Raw genomic sequence first — 22,309 nt, 5'->3', positions numbered from 1 at the left:
CATGTTAACGCACAAAATTCTGGATGAACACTCTGCACATAAACCCTTTCTAGCAAACTGTTCACAAAAACAGGGATTTTTAGTTTACATACATTGCAGCACATGTTTAAGCCGGCCAACTATGTCAAAGTAATCCCTCTCTGGCCAGTCCCTACATTGCTCTACAAAATGCAAATGCTCCAGTGGGTATAGTGCCAATACGGGGCAAACAGAAACAAGTTGTAGGAGAGCAGAGGTATATCTTGTTTTTGTTGCATTGCAGGTCAATGACCAGACCTCATCCTGAACTTCCTACAATATGTGTCTGCTCCATATGGGCACTTTATCCACTGGAGCATTTGTATTTTGCAGAGTAGGGACTGGCCAGAGAGGGATTACTTTGACACAGTTGGCGAACATGTTTTCGGAATGTATTTGAACAAAATATCCCTGTTTTTGCGCAAGGACCGCCTGTACCCGTGTCCCCCAAGTTACAAACATCTGACTTACAAATGACTCCTACTTACAAATGGAGGAAGTGAAAGGGGAAATCTATCCCTAGGAAGGGAAATTCCCTCCTGTAGCAGTTATGGGAAAAATGTGTCACCACTGAAAATTTAGCACCAATCCTTGTTTCCACAATAACCCAAAGTTTTAAAAATCCAATTGTCATAGGGACAGAAAGTGAGGTGAAATCTTCTGAACAGAGGCACAGACAGCAAAACAAACGTTACAGGGGTGCTTAAAAATATTTTTTTTTGGCTGGAGCTACATTTAAAAAATGTACCTGTTCCAACTTACAAACAAATTAAACTTAAGAACAAACCTACGGAACCTATCTTGTTTGTAACCCAGGGATATAGCAGTGTGCAGAGGGTAACTGACACAAATACTTATGGAGAGGCATTACTAGGGAATCCCCTGAAGAAGATGCGGAAATCCCTGTATTGACACGCATTGGGGAGGGGACAGGACGGCACGTTAGGCAGGTGATCTGCTAAGGAGGAACTACATACCATCCCGATATCGGTCCGGTATTTTATCCATTTTCCACTTGATGTTGAGTGGTGAACTGGCGCACCTGATCTGTGTGAGTACCCCAGATGGGGGGGTTTTGTTTTGATTCAATAAATCGTTTAAACTCTATTACACTATCACGTTTTTATTTACTACTTACCAAGGTATAACACTGACGAGTCAAGGATTCCGGTATAGCTGCAAGAACCCAGAGGTGGTTCACAGGCGTGTACTGACTGCACTTAATTGCAAAGTCATATGCTCGGAGGTGAGCATTTAATACCTAAGGGGAGCACCAGAGTGAAAAACACTGTGGCATGCTTTGGATCACCTAGCAGTTTCAGAATTGCATGGACTTTAAGCACACTTAAATAGATTGAGCTGAATTTCTCGTATAGGCACAGGAGCACTTTTGATTTAGTAGTGGGGTCATTGTCAAAGAAAAAACATGATCCTTTGTACACAGTCAGAAGTGGTATAATTGTTAACCACTTGTATGCACAGAAGCACTTTTTCATCATTTTGTCTTTTATTTTTATTTTTCATTTACATGTTTATTTATTTTATATATCGTGGTGCACTAGTGTCACTTCACAGTCATTAGAGACAAATTGATTTACCACTGTAAGCCCTTGTACACACGGTCGGAGATTCCTTCGGAATGTGTCCGATCGGATTGTTTTATCGGATATTCCGACTGTGTGTGGTATGCATCGGACTGTTTCCATCGGAATATCCGTCGGACCAAATTTTCCAACTTGCTGGAAATATTTTCGGACAAACTATTCCGATCGGACATACTCCGATCATGTGTAGAGAATTTCGATCGGACAAAGTGCCACGCATGCTCAGATCAAATTCCTACATCAAAGCTATTGGCTACTAGCCTGAACGTAGTCCCATCGTAACGAAATTACGTCATCATGTTCTGAAAGATCGGATTTTCCGACAACTTTGTCCGACCGTGTGTATGCAACAGTTTCGGACAAAATTCGACGGATTTGGTTGTCGGAATCTCCGACCATGTGTACAAGGGCTAAGGCCGCGTACACACGCGCGGACTGTTCGCCCATCTTTGTCCGTCCAACAGTTTCAGCAAACAGTCCGCTCAAAATTAGCATGGACGGACATGCCCACACACGACGAACGAACAGTTTGCTGAAACCGTGCGCGATGACGTGAACAGCACGTACGACGGGACGAAAAATACGACGTCCTATACACTGCATTATAGCTTTCGGCGTGAAAATCCTTTCTGAGCATGCGCGCAACTTTGTTTGACGAACAAGCCTACACACGAGCGGGCTGTTCGCTGAAACAAGGTTTCAGCGGACAGTTTTTCGGAAATTCCGAAAAACCTTGTCCGTCCAACTGTCCGCTGAAACTGTCCGCTGAAAGCCCACACACGAGCGGACTGTTCGCCCAAACACTGTTCAGCGGACAAAGTTGGGCGAACAGTCCGCCCGTGTGTACGCGGCCTAAGACTTTCACATAAATCTGTATGCACTTTATTTTTCTCATTAGTATGGTGCTTAGTCTATTTTCGAAGAGCAGCGTATATATTTAATTACTATTTTTTGTTATTATTTGTTGCTTAAAACAAACCAAATGCTTCCTATCCTTTACAGCCAAGGAAGCTGCTATCTCAGTATATTTATCTGCAGTTGCCAAGGTGCTGCACATGTGTTGAGCTATGACACCAGCCATTTGATGGCTTGACAGCTCAGTTGAAAGCACAAGCAAATGTGACCCTTATCCTTCACGGTATACTTTAAGGCCTTGTTCACACCAGTGTGCAGAGACAGTTTTTCTGCACATGCTCTGCAAAAGCCAAAAGAAAACTCTATGTTCCCTATGTGCCCTGTTCACACGACAGCATTAATATCACATGCAGATTTTTTTTCTGGCTCGAATCTGCAACATGGATAAAACTCACTGAAACGCACATGAAAACTGATGTAAACGTGTCTCTGCAAATAAAATCTGTGCGATTTTACCATCAGGTTTTCTGCACTACGCTGTGAACATGTCCCTAATGTAACTGTTTGAGAAACTGTTAAATCAGTGGGTTTCACTTTAATTTATCATTCCATCATTTGTGACAGTTTTCTTTTTTTTTCTTGTTTAGGCTTACTGGACTTTAACATGTAGCAAGGCAATGGTTAATGTACTAAAATTGGAAAGTACAAAATCTGGTGCAGCTGTGCATGGTAGCCAATCAGCTTAAAAAAAAAAACTGTAATGATTAGGTTCTATGCAGATCTGCCCCAGATTTTGCGCTCCAGTTTTAGTAAATCAACCCCATTGCTTTATATTATGTTCTGCTATGCATAAATAAAGCAGCACTTATTTGCAAGCTGGATGTGCTGGCGATATACACTCACCGGCCACTTTATTAGGTACACCTTGCTATTACCGTATCCAGACGCCCTTTTGCCTTCAGAAAGCAAAAGAATTGTCAAAGGATCTGCGGGAAAAGGTAGTTGAACTGTATAAAACAGGAAAGGGATATAAAAAGATATCCAAGGAAATGAGAATGCCAATCAGCAGTGTTCAAACTCTAATCAATAAGTGAAAAATTAGGGGTTCTGTTGAAACCAAACCACGGTCAGGTAAACTAACTAAAATTTTAGGCATAACTGCCAGGAAAATTGTTTGGGATGCAAAGAACAACCCACAAATAGCTTCAGGTGAAATACAGAACTCTCTGAAAACATGTGGTGTGGCCATTTTCAGATGCACAATAAGGAGGCACTTGAAGAAAGATGGGCTGCATGGTCGAATCACCAGAAGAAAGCCATTACTACACAAATGCCACAAAGTATCCCTCTTGCAATACGCCAAACAGAACAGAGACAAGCCTCAAACCTTCTGGCACAAAGTCATTTGGATTGATCAGTCAACAAGGCCTGTGATGAAAGGTTCACCATTCTTACTGTGAAACACGGAGGTGGATCGGTGATGTTTTGGGGATGAGTGAGCTACAAAGGCACAGGAAATCTGGTCAAAATTGATGACAAGATGAATGCAGTATGTTATCAAAAAATACCGGAGGAACATTTGCATTCATCAGCCAGGAAGCTGCACATGAGATGTACTTGGACATTCCAACATGACAATGATCCAAAACACAAGGCCACGTCGCCCTGTAATTGGCTACAGCAGACTAAAGTGAAGGTTCTGGAGTGGCCATCTCTGTCTCCTGACCTCAATATCATTGAGCCACTCTGGGGAGATCTCAAACGTGCCGTTCATACAACACAGCCCAAGAATTTCCAGGAACCGGAGGCTTTTTGCGAAGAGGAATGGGCAACTTTACCATCTGAGAGGATAAAGAGCCTCATCCACAAATACCACAAAAGACTTCGAGCTGTCATTGATGTTAAAGGGGGCAATACACGGTATTAAGGACTGGGGTATGTAAACTTTTGATCAGGGTCATTTGGGTAGTTTCTGTTGTCATTATTATTTAAAAAGAGTAAACACAGTTGATTTATAATTAATGGCTTCAGCCAAACACTAAAACCAAGAAAATGTTTGTGCTATCATTCATATTCTCTGAAAAATGGCCAAGAAATCATAAATTCTGAAAGGGTATGTAAACTTATGAGCACAACTGTACATGATACAAATACAAATACAAATCTATTGGATTGAGATCTGGTGACTGTGGTGTACAGTGACCTCATTGTCATGTTCAAGAAACTAGTTAGATATTTGAGCTTTGTGACATGGTGCATTATCCTGCTGGAAGTAGCCATCAGAAGATTGGTAAACTTTAGTCATAGGATGGTCAAGGGCTGGACATGATCCGCAGCAATACTCAGGCTGTGGCATTTAAATGATGGTCAATTGGTACTAACGGACCCAAAGTGTGCCAAGAAAATATCACCCACACCATTACAGCACCACTACCAGCCTAAACCATTCATACAAGGCAGGATGGATCCATGCTTTCATGTTATTTACACCAAATTCTGATCCTACCATCTGAATGTCGCAGCTGAAATCGAGACTCATCAGACCAGGCAACGTTTTTTTTTTCAGTCTTATAGCTGCCCTGGTTTGGTGAGCCTGTGTGAATTGTAGCCTCAGGTTCCTGTTCTTAGCTGACAGGAGTGGCACCTGGTGTGGTCTTCTGCTGCTGTAGCCCATCTGCTTCAAGGTTTGAGGTGTTGTGCATTCAGAGATGGTATTCTGCATACTTTGGTTGTAAGGAGTGGTTATTTGAGTTACTGTTACCTTTCTATCATCTTGAACCAGCCTGCCCATTCTCCTCTGACATCAACAAGGCATTTTCATCCATACAACTGCCGCTCACTGGATATTTTCTCTTTTTCTGACCATTCTCTGTAAACCCTAGAGATGGCCGTGCATGAAAATCCCAGTAGATCAGCAGTTTTTTAAATACTCAGACCATCCTGCCTGGCACCAACAACAATGCCACATTCAAAGTCACTTAAATTTCCCTTTGTTCTCCATTCTGATGCTCAGTTGGAGTTTCAGCAAGTCGTCTTCACTACGTCTAGATGCCTAAAATGCACTGAGTTTCTGCCATGTGGTTGGCTGATTAGCAATTTGTGTTACCAAGTGTTTGAACAGGTGTACCTAATAAAGTGGCCGGTGAGTGTATTATACTTTTGTTTTACACAATGCCAGTCAGGAATTGTTTAAAGCATTTTAATCAGCTTGATCAAATCCAGTTTGGTGTGTGATTGGAAAACAATATCCATTAGTAAAGAGAACATTCAAATTTGCAAATGCTGTCTGTCTTTTTTTTTTCGTTTATAGCTTATAAAGGTTCTCATTTTGAAATTGCAACTACACCACCATCTAGTGGCTATATTGTAAACCTCATGTACAAATTTGTTGTTAAAGTGGATGTAAACACTCTCCTACAGCTAGTGAAGTGAACAGCCTCAGATGATACACAAAGATTAAACAAATATCAAAATCAAAAATTACAGTTCTGTTTTTTCCAAACACATGCATGTACGTGTCAGTATGCCTTCTGCAACGTATATCTATTGTTCTGTCTGGGGAAACCTTTAACCCTGATAATGTGTGGTGGGTGGCCTGCCTGTGACCTCTGGGGCCAAGGTTCGATTCGCAGTTTCTCCTCGTATAAATTTGCTAAGAGGGCTCTATGTTCATTTGTAAAATAGTGGAACACCAGGGGCCTAAACTCAAAAATAAAACGATCGCTGGTGTTTCAGTTCCTGCAGCGACAGTCTCCCCATATCTGTATACTCCAGGAGATTCGCCTGACTGAGGGGAGCATTTTGAGTCTTAGGAGGCCCTGGGTGGGCCACTCATATCACTCCACCTCCACCTATTCCAATCTCTTGCGAGGAGTTGGTATATTGATACGCAAGTCTTTGCCCTTTTGTCTGTTGGCACTAGAAGTAGATTCTGGGGGTTGCTATGTCATCATTTATGCCAATATAATGAAGTTGTTGTTGTGGGATTGTATGTACCCCCTCCTGCCTCAGTTTCCTTCCTCTACGAGTTAGTGTCCAGACTTCTGCAGTATGACACTGATAATATCTTGTTATTTGGGGACTTCAATATGGTCCCAGACCCTGGGATGGACAGACTATCCCAGACATCCGGCTCTGCTACTGAATTGAGGGCCTGGGCATAAGATCTGACATTCCGCCAGCAAAAGTCCGATGTGAGCTTTTGGTCGGAAATTCCAACCGTGTGTATGCTTGATTGGACTTTTGCTGGCCGAATTCCCATCAGCAAAAGATTGATAGCAGGTTCTCAATTTTTCAGTCGGAAAAAGTTCCAACTGGAAATTCTGATCGCCTGTACCAATTCTGAAAAAATTCCTACGCATGCTCGGAAACAATTCAACGAATGCTCTGAATCATTGAACTTTATTTTCTTGGCTCGTTGTGGTGTTGAACGTCACCGCGTTCTTGATGGTCGAAATTTCAGCAAACTTTTGTTTGACCGTGTGTAAGCTTGAGCCGAATTCCGTCGTAAAAACCATCCAAGATTTTTCAGACGGAAATTCCACTCATGTGTACGGGGCATTAGTTTCATCTCCTATACTGGGCTGGGTGGACTATGGTCTGAATGTCGTCTACCCACCTCCCTTATCATTCTCTTCTTCCACCCTGCTCCCTGCCTGCCCCCCCCCCAGAACTACCCTGCCCCCTCTCCCCTCCTTCTTCACATCCCCCCCCCCCCTTGGGGATCTTATAATAATATTTATCCAAGACTCACTGGTCTGGGTGAGAGTGCGCTCCTGGTAAAGGTCTGATAATCTCTTTTTCCAATTACCCTGTTGAATACGATTGACTGGTGTTCCATACAGATATATGTAAATAATGTATACTATAGATATATTTGCACCATTTTTTATTCTGCAATGTTTTGTGATACTGACATGTGAACATTGACTTTGAATAAAGTTCTTACTTTGTAAAAAAAACAAAAAACTAATCGGATAGTGGGGTGGAGGGGTGGATAGACATATCCCAGTTATTTCCTAAATGTTTATTGGAGAGCAACGGCATTCCATGAACAATAGAAATTAAAACAATAGTCAAAAGCTTCAAATAATTGTCTTCTTGGCAGGGGTGCCTTACCAAATACACCAATGCTTGCATGCTTTCTGATCTGTAAAGAATAAAGCCTTGTACACACGGTCGGCGAATCCGTCGGAATGTGTCCTACCGGACCATGTCGTCGGATAATCTGACTGTGTGTGGTATGCATCGGACTGATCCCGTCCGAATCTCCGTCGGACCCAATTTTCCAACATGTTGGAAATATTTCCCGACCAACTGGGCCGGTCGGACGTAATCCGATCATGTGTAGAGCATTTTGATCGGACCAAGTGCCACGTATGCTCAGATCAAATTCCTACATCAAAGCTATTGGCTACTAGCCTGAATGTAGTCCCATCGTAACGAAATTACGTCATCACGTTCTGAAAGATCGGATTTTTCGCCAACTTTGTCCAACCGTGTGTATGCAACAGTTTAGGACAAGATCCGACGGACAAAATCCGACTGATTTGGTTGGCAAAATCTCCGACCGTGTGTACAGGGGCTAAGTATGACGCCAGCACACCTTGTATCTCGCAGATTGCATATTATGTTCTGATATGCATAAATAAAGCTGCACTTCTTTTCAAGCTGTGTGTGCTGGGGATATATTGTACTTTTGTTTAACACAATGACAGTAGGAATTGTTAAAGCATATTTATCAACTTGGTCAAATCCAGTTTGGTATGTCATTGTAAAACAATATCAATTAGTAAAGAGAACATTCACATTTACAAATGCTGTCTTTGTTTCTTTATAGCTTATAAAGGTCCTCATTTTGATGAATTGCAACTACACCACCATCTAGTGGCTATATTGTAAACCTCATGTACAAATTTGTTGTTAAAGATGATCTTTGGTCATATTATCAAAAATTAAAAGTCAGCTGATTTAGCAGAGGGGAGGAGTAGTGGATAGGATGGAAGTCCTTCATGGGGGTGAAGATCCGCTTTAATGAATAACATTATTACTTTTATCTTTGCTATTGTTTAATATTATGCCACAATAAGTATTTCCTCCCAATGCAGGTTTATAATCAACACGGTTACGGAAAATGTGTGTACTTTCTTTTCTTTAAGCTTGGTTGTTCCATATATGATTAGTAAAATGATATTACTATTATAGAACAACAAATATCTAAACGTGATTTTATGTTCATAGTCTGGATTCCAATCAATTAAGAAAAAGGTGTTACCCGAGAATCTTACTAGAAAAAATCTGAAACCTGAGGATAGTATGGTTTCTAGCAAATTGGACAAAACCCCATACAAGATGCCAGCAATATCTCCTATCTCATCAAGTCCTGAATCTATCGAGCAGGTTAGAGGTTAGTATAGTAACAACTTGTCTATAGTCTACAATTCATGACACCCTGCATGTCTGAGGTACCAAGCTTTCTGTTTTATTTTGTACAAACAATCTATTGATCAACTTGTGTACAACCAGCCTGTGGGGTTTTTCTAGAACAATCAGAACACCGATTATGTTTTTGTATCTCTAGTCCAAGTTATTGTAGAGTGCACTGTAAGTAGCAGCTTACATGTGGGGATGAAAGTATGTTCCCCTTACTTAAAGCGTAACTCCACTTTTGTTGAGAAAAAAAAATCCCCCCTGGTTGATCTATGTACATTGCAAGGATTATTACAACCTTTGTTGCAGACCTTTTGTTGTTCTGAAGAAGTCCATGTATGTTCCTCTGTGCTGAGTGGGTCTAATTTGAGTGGTTTGATAATTATTTATCAGCTGTGCATCTGCACACCACTAATGACGAATTCTGCTGGACCTGCATCCCTTTAGACATGATTTTCTATTGGGAGAATCTCACCAAAAATTACATTTTTCTTGCAGGGGATGCCTGAAATCTGACTTGTATCTTAGGAAGATGTCTGGGAAAATTGGTGAGCGAATCACACAAGCAGGAAATTGTTTCTTGGGGGTGGTCAGTACACACGAAAGTGAAGTTACCCTTTAAAGGTTTAAATGACCTTAATTCTACCAGATCCCTTTTGTTAAACTTTGAGGAATAAAATTAACTTTTTAAACACTATGATATAATGCGCTGTAATGTCAGTTTGCCAGGCATAATAAAATCTTACTTTGATATAAGGATTAGTAAAAAATACTATTTACCTATCCATTGAGGGACTCGTGAATTCTTAAAATTCTTTGGTTGTCGAGTTAAAATGCTGCCTACAGGAGAAATGGACACTGGTAATTAAAAAAAGGCAGTTGGATGGCACAGGATAACTCTGCCCACAACATCATGCCCTAGTTTTTTTTTTTTTCTAGTGTCCTCAGGAGAGTGTCTTCTTCAGCTCTGCTGTTCTCTATTCATTCGGTAAATCAACAGTTGCTGGTAAATTTGTGCAAAAGTCTCTCCTGCCAGCCAGCAAGTACTGGTAGATCCATGCTGGATAACCTAAATAGCTATTAGTGTATTCAGCCCAGATATAAAAAAAATCTGGAAATCTGTTCCGTTAGCCAAGCAGATTAGGTTCCCAATTAATTTTCTATATTAATGTTTCATCTGTGTCAGGCTTGCAGTCAGTATTGACTGATGTTTGCGCTCCAGTTTACACAGGACTCCACTTTTCAGTCAGATCAAGGGGTTTGATTTACTAAAACTGGAGAGTGCAAAATCTGGTGCAACTCTGCATAGAAACCAATCGGCTACCAGGTTTTTTTGTCAAAGCTTAAAGTGGATGTAAACCCAATCTCATCCTTTCTAAACGACTGCAATATTGGTTATCTAGAAGGATATATACGCCTCCTGCATGTATACTTATATACTTATCTGTCAAATGTCTACCCTCTGTCTGCTATGAGACCAGAAAAACTGAAGATTTTGTGGGTGGGTCTGTTTTCCAGGGCTCAGTGGGTGGAGTCGTGATGTCAGTAGACTCCCTGCCCACCTCTACACTACCCTTGTCAACATGCATTTTCTCCTGTGTATTTCTTACAGTGAACTTCTGCTATGATCATTAACATCCAGTCAAAACCCAGAAATGTCCCCACATGAATTCAGCATGCCAAATCATGCTGAGGTGTGGAACAGGCAATCCTTGCAGAGCAGCAGAAGAAAGGAGAGGGAGGGAATTCAAAAATAATGCATGTCTCTTAGGCTAGTGCACAAGATATGTAAATCACCTGTCACTCACAGCAAGTTTTTCTCTGTCAAGATTTATCTCACTGGATCGTACGTGAGGGACGTCATGCGGCGTACGTGAGAGGGGAGGGGCCTAGCTGCGGCTTCCACGCGAAGGGATGGAGGAGGACTCGCCGTACCATCCGGAGCTGAGCGCAGTGAGAGAGCGCGGCGCTCCTAAATGATTCCTGCTCCAGCCCCAGCGCCCACACTCGAACGCCCGCTCGCTTGGGCCAGAGAGCACTCCCAGCGTGACCCGGAGGGACACCAGTAGACGGCACGGAGGACCTCGCTGGAGCGAGCGGAGCCCTCGGCTCTACCCCCCCCCCCCCATACTCTTCCACCAGATGCTGCGGAGCGAGTACAGCCCCTGTGAGCTGAAGAGCCAAAATAGCGAAGAAGACTACAAACAGGTCAGACCCAACCAAATCGTTTTTTCCTGGACTGTTATATTTTCTCCAGTTAAGTATAGAGCAGTAGCAACTAAGGAGCAAGCTGACGGATTTAAATACCATTTAGATCCTCTGAATAGCAACACTCTGAATACACATATTAATACTCATATGCTATTCTATGCCCTGAAAAGTACAGCCCTGGACACTGATTATACATGGCAATTTTTACATGTTATTTAAGCCTTGAAAAGTACAGCATTGGACTCTGATACACTTTTGATTGGTGGGTCTTTTTTTTCTTTCCTCCGTCCCTTTCTTTGCTGCCCCGGCTTGAGCTGACCTAAACTAAAGACAGCCCAGTTTAAGGGTCCCCTCTGTGTTTAAGGCCGTTACGGGCCAGATCATATGCCCCCGCTTTGAATGAGTGGAGAAGCCGGGGACGACAAAGACTGAGAGTCGCATCAGGATTCCCCTATTGCAGGAGGGACCAAAGATCCCAAATATAGCGTCTGGTAATCCCTCAGTATTAGAAGATCACACTTTCAGTCCCTTTTTTTTGCTGGGAGAATACACCTGAGTGTAAAGTGTAAAGGGATAAAAGGGGACCTCTTGTGGTTCGTTTGGTATTATCTTTTTTTTTTTTTTGGCCCCTACCGCTCAAGACTTGGACATTTAAGGGAGATATTCTGGCCCACGGAGAAGTGCAGTAGATCTCTCCCTTTGCTTACCGTGATCAGAGAGCCCCATTGGCTGATTATTTGTGAAGAGCTTGCTGTCTCATAGACAGGCCAATAGCCAGCTCAAAGGAAAGGATTTAACTATCTTATTTTTATTCTTCTCTGCACCCTTTTTGGTATTTTCTCTGCAACTCCGTAGTCTTTTTCCAAGGTGTCACCAAACGAAAGGGAACCCTGGGGAGGAGAAAGCCAAAGAGGGACAACATGAGGGGTAGAAACCCAAAAGTTAATGACTCTAAAACCCCTAAAGAGAGCCTAAATACAAGCTCGATCCAGAAATATCTTAAAGAGACAAGCCAAAAAAGTCCAGGCCTAGAAAAAAAACAACTGGGCAAGCGAGAGAGGAGGAAGGAGGTTGGAAAACCAACTGGGACCCAGGGCGATTCCTCTGGCGAAGAGACAGAGTCAGACCTTGATGGTAAAAATAGAGAGCAGACAGATATCTCCCAAATACCTACAAAAGGTGAAATACAAGAAATGTTTTTGAAACTGGAAAATATAATTAAGTCAGAGATCTTAACCGTTAGGGCGGATATGGGTCACCTGTTAAGGAGGATAGAAGAAACGGAGGACCTAATGGGTAAACAGGCTCAGGAAATACTAGACTTAAAAGCGCAGTCTAGAAAAATGCAAGAGGCTCACAGGGACATCTTATACAGACTGGAGGAACAGGAAAACCAGAGCAGACGTCAGAACCTGAGGATTAGAGCCCTACCTGAACAACAAGGAGAAGACCTTGGTGTAAAAATGAGGAAGTTATTCAACCCTTTATTAGGAAGAGCGGAAGGTGAAGAACCAAAGATAGATCGTGTCCATAGAGTGAGGAAACCTCCAGGACTAAGGGTAGAGGTACCTCGAGACGTGATTGTAAAATTTCATCTTTATGAGGACAAAACCAAGATTTGGAGTAAACTAAGAGGATCGCCCTCATTACAATATGAAGGGACAACTCTACAAGTTTTTGCAGATCTTTCCGCAGGGACCCTGGCACGGAGAAGACAACTTAAACCCCTACTGGAACAATTGAGAAGTGCCAATATAAGATACAGCTGGGGGTTTCCGACAGCTCTGATAGTCCAGAGAGAGGGAAGGACTTTCAAGTTAAAGTTCCTAGATGAACTTGAGGACTTTTGTAATAACTTGGGAATCCCACCCCTTAAGATCCCCCGAGACTCTCGTGAAAATTAATGTTAATGGTAGTGGGTCTATTAGGAGGGGAGGAGGGGGTTGCCAGTGCTTCTCGCTCTGGCCCTTTGGTTATTCGATTGTCTCTGGTTGTTTTTGTTTTTTTTCTTTCTGTCTGGTTTTTTTAGGGTGGGGGCGGGGGGGGGGAGTCTGGGGGGGGGGTGCGGGGGTGGGTTGGATAGGAAGATGGATAGGTAGGGCGGATCCGGGCTCCACCACTCCTTGTCCGGAGACGTTGTCTCTTCTCCCCTAGGGTTGGGGGGACAGGGGGTGTTGAAGTGGAAGACCGCAGTTGGAGTCACACCCTGGAAGGTATTACTTGCAGAGGGGAGCTGTGCCACCCAATGTCAAGTATAGGCCAGGATCGGGCCAGTGGTGGGGGAGGGGGGTGGGTGAAGGGACGGGGGGGGGGGAGGGGTGGGTGGAGAATTGCCTTGCAGAGTGGGGGACCGAAAGAGACATGAAAATCATGGGTTGGATAAATAGGTACAGATTAAGCATGCCAGTAGCCAGTTCAGGACGACTGAGGTAAATTTTATATCCTACAACGTAAAAGGATTAAATGCCCCAAACAAAAGGTATAAACTTTTAAAGGAACTGCATCAATGCAGAGCTGAAGTGGTATTCTTGCAGGAGACCCACCTATCCCAGGATTCGAATATTAAGTTATATTCAGACAGCTTCCCGACCTGGTTTTACGGAGATTCCCCAATTAGGAGGGCTAAGGGGGTGGCAATTGGATTCGAGAAACATACACGATTCACTCTGCTCGACAGACTGACTGACCCCGAGGGCCGATACCTGTTCCTCAAAGGAGAGCTAGGAAACAGGGTGTTTACTCTTGCTAATGTATATTGTCCAAATAACAATCCCTTAGGATACATGAAACTGATCTTACGAAGATTAGCAGATTTTAAATCTGGTGATGTAATCCTAGCAGGGGATTTTAATTTTTGTATGGATCCCACCATGGATAGTACGTCCCGCGCAAGGGGGACGAATGAGAGGACTCTGAAAATATTTAAACATCGTCTGAAACAACATCAAATGGTGGACGCATGGCGGACACAACATGAAAAAACGAAGGACTATTCTTTCTATTCCCCAGTGCACGGGACGTATTCCAGGTTGGATTACATATTGGTGGACCACAGGTTGTTAGAGGACGTCGCAGAGACAGGGATAGGAATAGTCTCCCTGTCAGATCATTCTCCCGTGACAATGAAGATGAGGATACCAGGGCTGTACAGACAACCCTTTACTTGGCGATTAAATGAAAATCTTGTACAGGACAACGATACCATCGAGATAATCCGGAAAGAATTAGAATTCTACTTCTCGACGAACGATACAGGGGACACTTCGGGTGCCTCCCTATGGGAAGGACATAAAGCATATATTAGGGGTATCCTCATCTCCATTGGCGCAAATAAAAAAAAAGTTAAAATACAGAGAAGGGAGAATTTGATTAAAGAAGTCCATAGATTAGAACAAGAGCATAAAAAACAAAAGGTCCAACAGCAGGAACTTTTTCACCTTTTGATTAATAAAAGGGAGGAACTTAAGGACCTTATGGATCAGGAAGCAAGGAGGTCACATGATGGGAGAGTCAGAGAGAGACACTATGGGAAAAATAAAACTGGCAAATATTTAGCGAGACAGTTAAAAGGGAGGAGGGGGACTAACTTTATTGATAAAATCCAGGACAATAACGGGAAGATGGTCCATACCACTAAGGAAATTGCGGAGGTATTTAGACAATACTACAATGCCCTATATAATGTAGGCCAAAAAGGGAGGTGTGTTAAAGGGGATAAGGAAATTATCAAAGAATTTTTGTATGATACCAACTTACCCCAATTACAAGAGAGCGAAAGAGATAGTATAGACAGACCTATTACTGAGGAGGAAATCTATAGAGCATTAAAGGAGACGGAATTGGGCAAAAGTCCAGGGCCGGACGGGTACACGATTATTTACTATAAAAAATTTAAGGAAATCCTAGTCCCAAGATTATGTAATTATATAAACGGGCTCGGCACAAAATACGATATGAAAGCTGAAGCTTTGCGGGCCTCAATTACGGTAATACCGAAGGAAGGGAAGGATCATTTACTTTGCTCAAGCTATAGGCCAATAGCATTATTGAACGCGGATACAAAATTATTCGCCAAAATACTGGCATCTAGGCTGAAGAATAAGATGAGCGAACTAGTGCACCCAGATCAGGTCGGATTTATACCCGAGAGAGAAGGCAGGGATAATGGGGTGAGGGCACTACTCCTCCTCCAGGCCCTAAAAAACAGTGGGTCCCCAGCTCTATTCCTGTCTATAGATGCTGAGAAAGCATTTGACAGGGTAGACTGGGGACTTATGATAGAAACGTTAGAAGTTATGGGTATAGGCCCGAGAATGATCCAATGGATCCAGGTCCTCTATAACCATCCGCAGGCCTCGGTCAAAATTAATGGAGAATCCTCCTCTCAATTCCAAATGGGAAACGGTACCAGACAGGGGTGCCCACTGTCCCCACTTCTCTTTGCTTTATCTCTGGAGCCGTTATTGACTCATATCCGAAAAAATCAGGACATAACGGGGATCAAGCTGGGAGGGGACGAACATAAATTAGCCGCTTATGCGGATGACATGCTATTCTTCATCACTAAGCCTAGGATTACGATCCCGAACTTGCTGAGGGTGTTGGAAAAATTCGGCAAAATATTGAATTTGAAAATAAACCTCGGCAAGTCCGAAGTTATGAATGTCAATATCAGTATCCAGGAAGAGGAGAAGCTTCGGGCAGAATTCCGTTTCCCCTGGCGTAAGGAGATCAGATACTTGGGAATTTATCTATCGGACACCATAAGGAAAATATTTACGAATAATTATATCCCCTTACTCGATGAAATTAAAAGAGAAATAAAAAAAATTTCAACATGCTCTCTCTCTTGGTTAGGGCGTATCAATGCAGTTAAAATGATACTGATCCTGAAGATTATATATAAGTTTCAAATGCTGCCCATTCCGCTCTCTTCGGCCTATTTTAGATTAATGAAAAATTTCATTTCGAAGTATATATGGCAACATAAAAAACCGAGAATTGCTATGGCGGTGTTAGGCAGGGGGAAAAGACAAGGGGGATTGGCTGTCCCGGATCTAAAAAGATACTACAATGCAGTGGTTCTGTCTCGAGTAGTTGAATGGGCGAAAGAGGCAAATGAAAAGAGATGGGTGAGTGTAGAGAACACAATGAGTCAAGCACTTTTAGGACGCACGATATGGAATCCCCCACAGTTCAGGTCCATCGGACCACAGGCACACGAGATAACACGCTTAGCTTTAAAGATTTGGGATCGAACACATTCACAAAATAAGTGGGGATACAATTCACCCTTGATTTTTCTTAAAGAAAACGATTATTTCACACCGGGTAAACAGGAGGTGGGGGGCAATTGGATAAGGAAAGACACCGCACAATTAAAAGACATACTAGTTAATGGTAAAATAGCTTCATTTCAAGCACTATGTTCGGACACAGATCTTATGAAGATTGATGTGTGGCGGTTCCTCCAGCTAAGCCACTTCATTTCAAACTTACCTCAGCCAATTCGTAGTGAAGAGGAACTGAGACCTTTGGAGCGGCTATGCCTGAGAGAAAAATCAAAAAAAAACATAACGCATTTATATAAGATTCTCTCAGAGGGTGACGAGTTGGAGGACCCGCCATACATCCAAAAGTGGGAAACAGAGTTGGGGTCACAATGTAGCACACAAACCCGTAATAAGATTTTTAAATTAATTCACTCGGGGGTAGTAGATAATAAACTGATAGAAACGAACTACAAGTGCCTTGCAAGGTGGTACGCGACACCCGATAAAATGGCCAAATATGTATTAGAGCAATCTTCGGATTGCTGGCGCGGGTGTAAAAAAACTGGGACTATGGCCCACATTTGGTGGGACTGCCCCATTATTAAAATATACTGGAGAAAAATCTTAGAGATAATTAAAGTTGTAACTAAAAAGGAAATAAGAGAAGATCCGTGGACGGTCCTATTTCATGGGACAGACGAACCCATAAAGCAATATAAAACCTCGTTAATTCCAATCCTGCTAGACACCGCCAAAAACTTAATCCCAAAAAAATGGAGAGAAAATGAGAGCCCTAAAATATCGGATTGGATTTTCCGTATAAATGAAATACAAAAAATAGAAAATCATAACGAAGGGGATGTTGACCTAATAGTAGAGGAGGGAGGCTCAAATAAATGGGCATCGTGGGAAGAATTTAAATTGTCCTGGAGATATGTGGAGGAAATTACACAATAAACTTCAGAAGAAAACAATACCCGGTTAGAAACAACGGTTACAAAGAGGAAACCCACCAGTTATCCTGCAAGGAAAGGGGGGGGTGGGCAGGGGGGCGGGGAGGGGGATAGCAGAGGGGTATTTAATACTATGATGGTGTAGGTTTAAACCACTAAGAAATTAAGGATTGAAAGCATACATGTGTTATAAGGTTTTTTTTCTTCTTTTTGTTTCTTGGTGGAACATGTATTAAATACACTGTTCTGATAAATAAAGAATATAAAAAAAAAAAGAATTGTATTGCATTACTTGTATAATTTGCAATTTGGAAGTTAACTTATCTCCTGGTTTCAATATATTGAAATAAAATGTCAGTAGTAACCTCTTGCTAACCATTTGGATATACTGTATTGTGTGGGAGAGGATCCGTGGCATAGAATCGAAATGTCACTACAATGCAATTTTAATTGTATTTCTTTCTTTTCTGTGAAAATCTTAATAAACATCATTGATAAAAAAAAAAAAAAAAAAAAAAAAAAAAAAGATTTATCTCACTGAACTATAAGAGGATTGCTCAGAGCTGGATTAACTCTTTGTGGCAAGACTGGGCTCAAATGATAGTAAATCTTATACTCTACATTATGACATCAAAAATGTTTTTTTTTTTCGGGTTTACATCCACTTTGATTGAACAAGCTGAAGTTAGCTGATTGGTTACCATGCAGAGCTACACCAGATTTTGCACTCTCTCCGGTTTTAGAAAACCAACTCTTAATAAGGGGGCCCGCGGATAGCGGCCCCTCACCCTATGTGAATGAGTATGGGGTACAATGTACCCCTACCCATTCACTTGTGAAAAAAAGGAAAAAAAACACAACACACAAGGGTTAAAATAGTTTATTGCACAGCTCCGGGGTCTTCCATCTTCAGGGGTCTTCTTGCCGGACTCCTCCGCTATCTTCTGCTAGCTCTTTTACTAGCGGAGGAGCCTGGCTTTCTTCTTCGCCGCCGCCCTCTTCTTCCGACTTCGGGGGTCTTGTCCCCCTCTTGCCGGGCCACTGCGCCTTCTTCTAGCTCTTTTGCAAGCGGTGGCCCGGTCTTCTGTCGCCGTCTTCGGTTCTTCTCTTCTTCTCTTCTGGAGATGTTGCCTCGTCGCTGCCTCCGGTCACAATGGCAGGGACGCGGCGTGCAGCGACTTATATAGGGACATCACCGGATGATGTCCCCGCCCATTATGATGTCACAGTCCCAGCATCCTCTGTTGCAATTTTTTTACCCTTTTTCTGACAAACCGAGCGGGATCTGGGAAAGGTAGGGGTTTTAGGGTGGGGGAGTCATAAAGTGGAGATACACTTAGAGTCAGAGTTAAAGTTCATATGTCAAAGGTTATTTGGCTAGAGTTAAGACTTAGGGTTAGGGCCATTGTAACCGGAGGCAGCGACGAGGCAACATCTCCAGAAGAGAACAGAAGAAGAGAAGAACAGAAGACAGTGGCAGTGGTGACAGAGCACCGGGCCACCATTTGTAAAAGAGCTAGAAGAAGGCGCGGTGGCTCGGCAAGAAGAACTGAAGAGGGGGACAAGACCCCCGAAGTCGGAAGAAGAGGGCGGCGGCGAAGAAGAAAGCCGGGCTCCTCTGCTAGTAAAGGAGCTAGCAGAAGATAGCAGAGGAGTCCGGCGAGAAGACGGAAGAAGACCCCCGGAGCTGTGCAATAAACTATTTTAACCCTTGTGTGTTGTGTTTTTTTTTTTTTTACTTTTTTTCACAGGTTAATGGGTAGGGGTACATTGTACCCCATACTCATTCACTTAGGGTGGGGGGCTACTATCCGGGGGCCCCCTTATTAAAGGGGGCTCCCGGATTCCGATAAGCCCCCCGCCCGCAGACCCTGAAACCAACGGCCAGGGTTGTCGGGAAGAGGCCCTTGTCCTCATCAACATGGGGACAAGGTGCTTTGGGGTGGGTGGGCCGCGCGCCCCACCCTTCCCCAAGGCACCCCCCCATGTTGAGGGCACGCGGCCTGGTACGGCTCAGGAGGGGGGGCGCTTGCTCGTCCCCACCCCCTTTCCTGGCCGGCCGGGTAGCGTGCTCGGATAAGGGTTTGATATGGACCTGGGGGGGGGGGACGCCCACGCCGATTTTTCTGCATAGGGATTCCCCTTTAAGTCCATACCAAGTGACGAAGGAGGCGTCGCTGGCCCCGGCTACCTGGAGACGCGCTCAAAATGAGCGGACTTTCCTCCGCGTGTGTGGGCGAGTCCGTTCATTTTAAAAGTACGGCGGATAGTCTGGCGGACTTAGTACGCCGTATTAGTCCGCTGAAAAAGTGCCGTGTGTGGGCAAGTAGCTCGTTCGGAAAGTCCGGCGGACAGTCCGGAGGAAAGTCCGCCAGACTAAGTCCGCCGGATAGTCCGCTGCGTGTGTACGCGGCATTAGGGTTACAAACTGGAGGTTTGCTCCCTGCCCCCTCTTTGGTTTCTCAGCTCCAACCTTCCTGTGTCACCCCACAGAATAGCATATCTCTATCAAGCCTTCTTGGGTAACTGGATCAGGGAATGTTTCCTCCAACTTCTTTACCATTTCCATACACAGAGAAGGCATTTGCTGCATCTTGGATGTAAGCTTCTGATTGTCTTCTGATTGTCTTCGCTTGAATCCAGAATTTATGCAATAACTACACCATTTCTGTCATTGTCTTCCTTCACCAGGGAAACTCTCTGACTGTGTCTCCACTACCAGTTGATAACCCCTTCAGTTGGCTTCCTGTTGAGGGGACACTCAGTAAAGACTTCTATTGGAAAGAAATTGCAGCAGTTCGGGTGGCTCCTGCACCTTCAGAAATTGTCACTATAACCAACAAATCATTTGGAGTATCTGAGTCTAGTCCTAAACACAGCTCAGGAGAAATGTCAGACTTTCTGGTCTGGGACTCAAACTTTCTAGTCCAGGAGACTCATTACTCTTCGCTTTTGCATGATAGTCCTGGGCTTGATGGTAGCCTCAATTTAAAGCGGTTGTATAGTCAAACTTTTGACTTTCACTATAATAAGGCTTATCTGTAGGTAAAAGAATATCTCCTAAACCTGTATGGTTTAGGAGATATTCCCCTCGCAATGAGCCGAGCAGCTGACTTCAGCCGCACATGCACGCCAGGGATTCTCGGCTCAAAGTCTGTCAGACGCCAGACCTTACCGGGAAGAAAACTCCCGCGCGTATGCGCGGGAGTGACGACATCGCAGCCCCAGCCACTCATAGCGCCAGAGCCGCGATACCCAGAAGACAGGCTGAGGGAACATGTCAGCTCCCTCGGCATGGACCGAGTGAGATGCCGGCGCCTCGTTCTAAGGTAAGTATTTCATAATGAGTTAGTATGTGATGCATACTAGCTCATTATGCCTTTCCCTTACAGGTGTTAAAAAAATAAAATAAAATAAAAGTCAGTGGGTTTACTTCCGCTTTAAGTCATTTTCATTTGCCCAATTTCAGTCCATGCCTCTATCTCGTTATGCAGTCATTGGATAAGTCAGTCAGGTCCCTGCACAAATCAATTTGTTTGGTACAAAGGACAAGATTGTCCCATGCCTGGTGGCTCAAGAAACCGTCTCTAAATTCAGGGAATCTCTTTCATTCCCATATTCTGGAAGATTTTCATGACAAATGCCAGCCAGTCGGACTGGGGAGGAGTCGTGGGCACCCAGTTGCTGCAGGTAACCTTGGACATTACTGGAGCCTTATCATATAATTGCCATTCTGAAACTTCCACTCTGCAGCGTTAGACTATCCTGCTGGAAGGTCATCCGATCTGGATTCAGTCAGGCAATACCATGGTGGTGGCATATATCAACCATCAGGAGAAATCAGAAATCTCATCCCACCAGGACAAGTAGTTTGAATTCTTTCCTGGAAAGAATTTCATATTTCCTCTTTTTCCGCATATGCACAGACAATTAGCTGACAGACTTCCTCGGGTGGCAACTCCTGGACCCAGGAGAGTGGTCCCTACACCCAGAGATGTTTCAGGAACCTTGTCGAAGGCGGGAAACACTGAATGTGGATCTTCTGACTTCCAGGTTGAACAATAAATTGGCAGATTTGTCTCCAGGTACACAGATTCTCGTGCAAACGCAGTGGATACTCTAGTGACTCAGTAGGATTAAAACATTTGAATCTATATACAATACTGTATCTGAAGCACCTTGCTATCTGCTCTCGTAAGCTAATCCAGCAGCTACAGTTAATAAAATGCATAAAGCAACCCAGTAACCTCAAATCATGGAACAAAATCTGTAACAATCCTGACCCATGCATTTCTATCTCTGAAATTTCTTTACTTTTGAGGCTAGCCTGCAATGTGACCTTTAGCACTGGGCACTGCTTGTAGCACTGTCCAGACTTTTGTATACTGTTAGCTGCACAACACTTTACCAGGTCCACAGCTGTGGCACAGCCTCTGGTGTTACCTAATCTCTAAAGACTTACTTCATGAATAGGCTCTTGAGGCTGAAGCACATTGGTATTTTTTTCAGCATAGCTTTGGAAGTCCTACCCACACCGCTGGGCTGGTAAGTTGCAGGTTAGACTAAATATGACATTCACTCACTGGGTTCTGCATTATGGCGCCTCCCAGACTTCGTGTGATGTGTTAGTTAGCCACCAAGCACTTTCCAAGTCCAGAGATGTGGCGCATGCTCTGGTTTGACCCTGTCTACAGGCTCCCCCTGTGCTTAAGCCTTCAGACTGAAGTATTTTTAATTTCCTCAGCTTTGCTTTTGAAAGTAAATTGGAATTTCCTCGGTTTTGCTTTTTCAAACCCTACCTGCACCTGCTGCGCTGATAAATTGCAGACTGACCTGCACTGGCACCCTCAATGGGCTGTGCATTGTGGCTCTTTTTCAGACCTCTGTTTACCATCCTATTTGCCAGGAAGGCATTTTCCAGGTCCAGAGATTTGGCTCAGCATCTGATGTGACCCAGTCTGTGCAA

At 43.5% G+C, this 22,309-nt stretch overlaps 1 protein-coding gene across 1 annotated transcript in view; it reads left to right on the top strand.

The window, feature by feature from the left end:
• SYCP2 (synaptonemal complex protein 2) overlaps positions 1 to 22,309 on the top strand; it is a gene marked incomplete at its 5' end in the record, with an annotated part of 200,775 nt that overhangs the window by 97,753 nt on the left and 80,713 nt on the right. Inside the window, one exon of the mRNA XM_077458435.1 lies at positions 8,718 to 8,883. Coding sequence (XP_077314561.1) covers positions 8,718 to 8,883 — 166 coding nt within the window. The remainder of the gene's footprint in view (positions 1 to 8,717; positions 8,884 to 22,309) is intronic.

The sequence above is a fragment of the Lithobates pipiens genome, unplaced genomic scaffold (genome assembly GCF_037356315.1).
Source record: "Lithobates pipiens isolate NorthernLeopardFrog02 unplaced genomic scaffold, aLitPip1_a1.2 Scaffold_28, whole genome shotgun sequence".
NCBI classification, from domain to species: domain Eukaryota; kingdom Metazoa; phylum Chordata; class Amphibia; order Anura; family Ranidae; genus Lithobates; species Lithobates pipiens.
The sequence above is the reverse complement of the archived record's forward strand: the minus strand, read 5'-3'. Positions and strand labels throughout refer to the sequence as shown.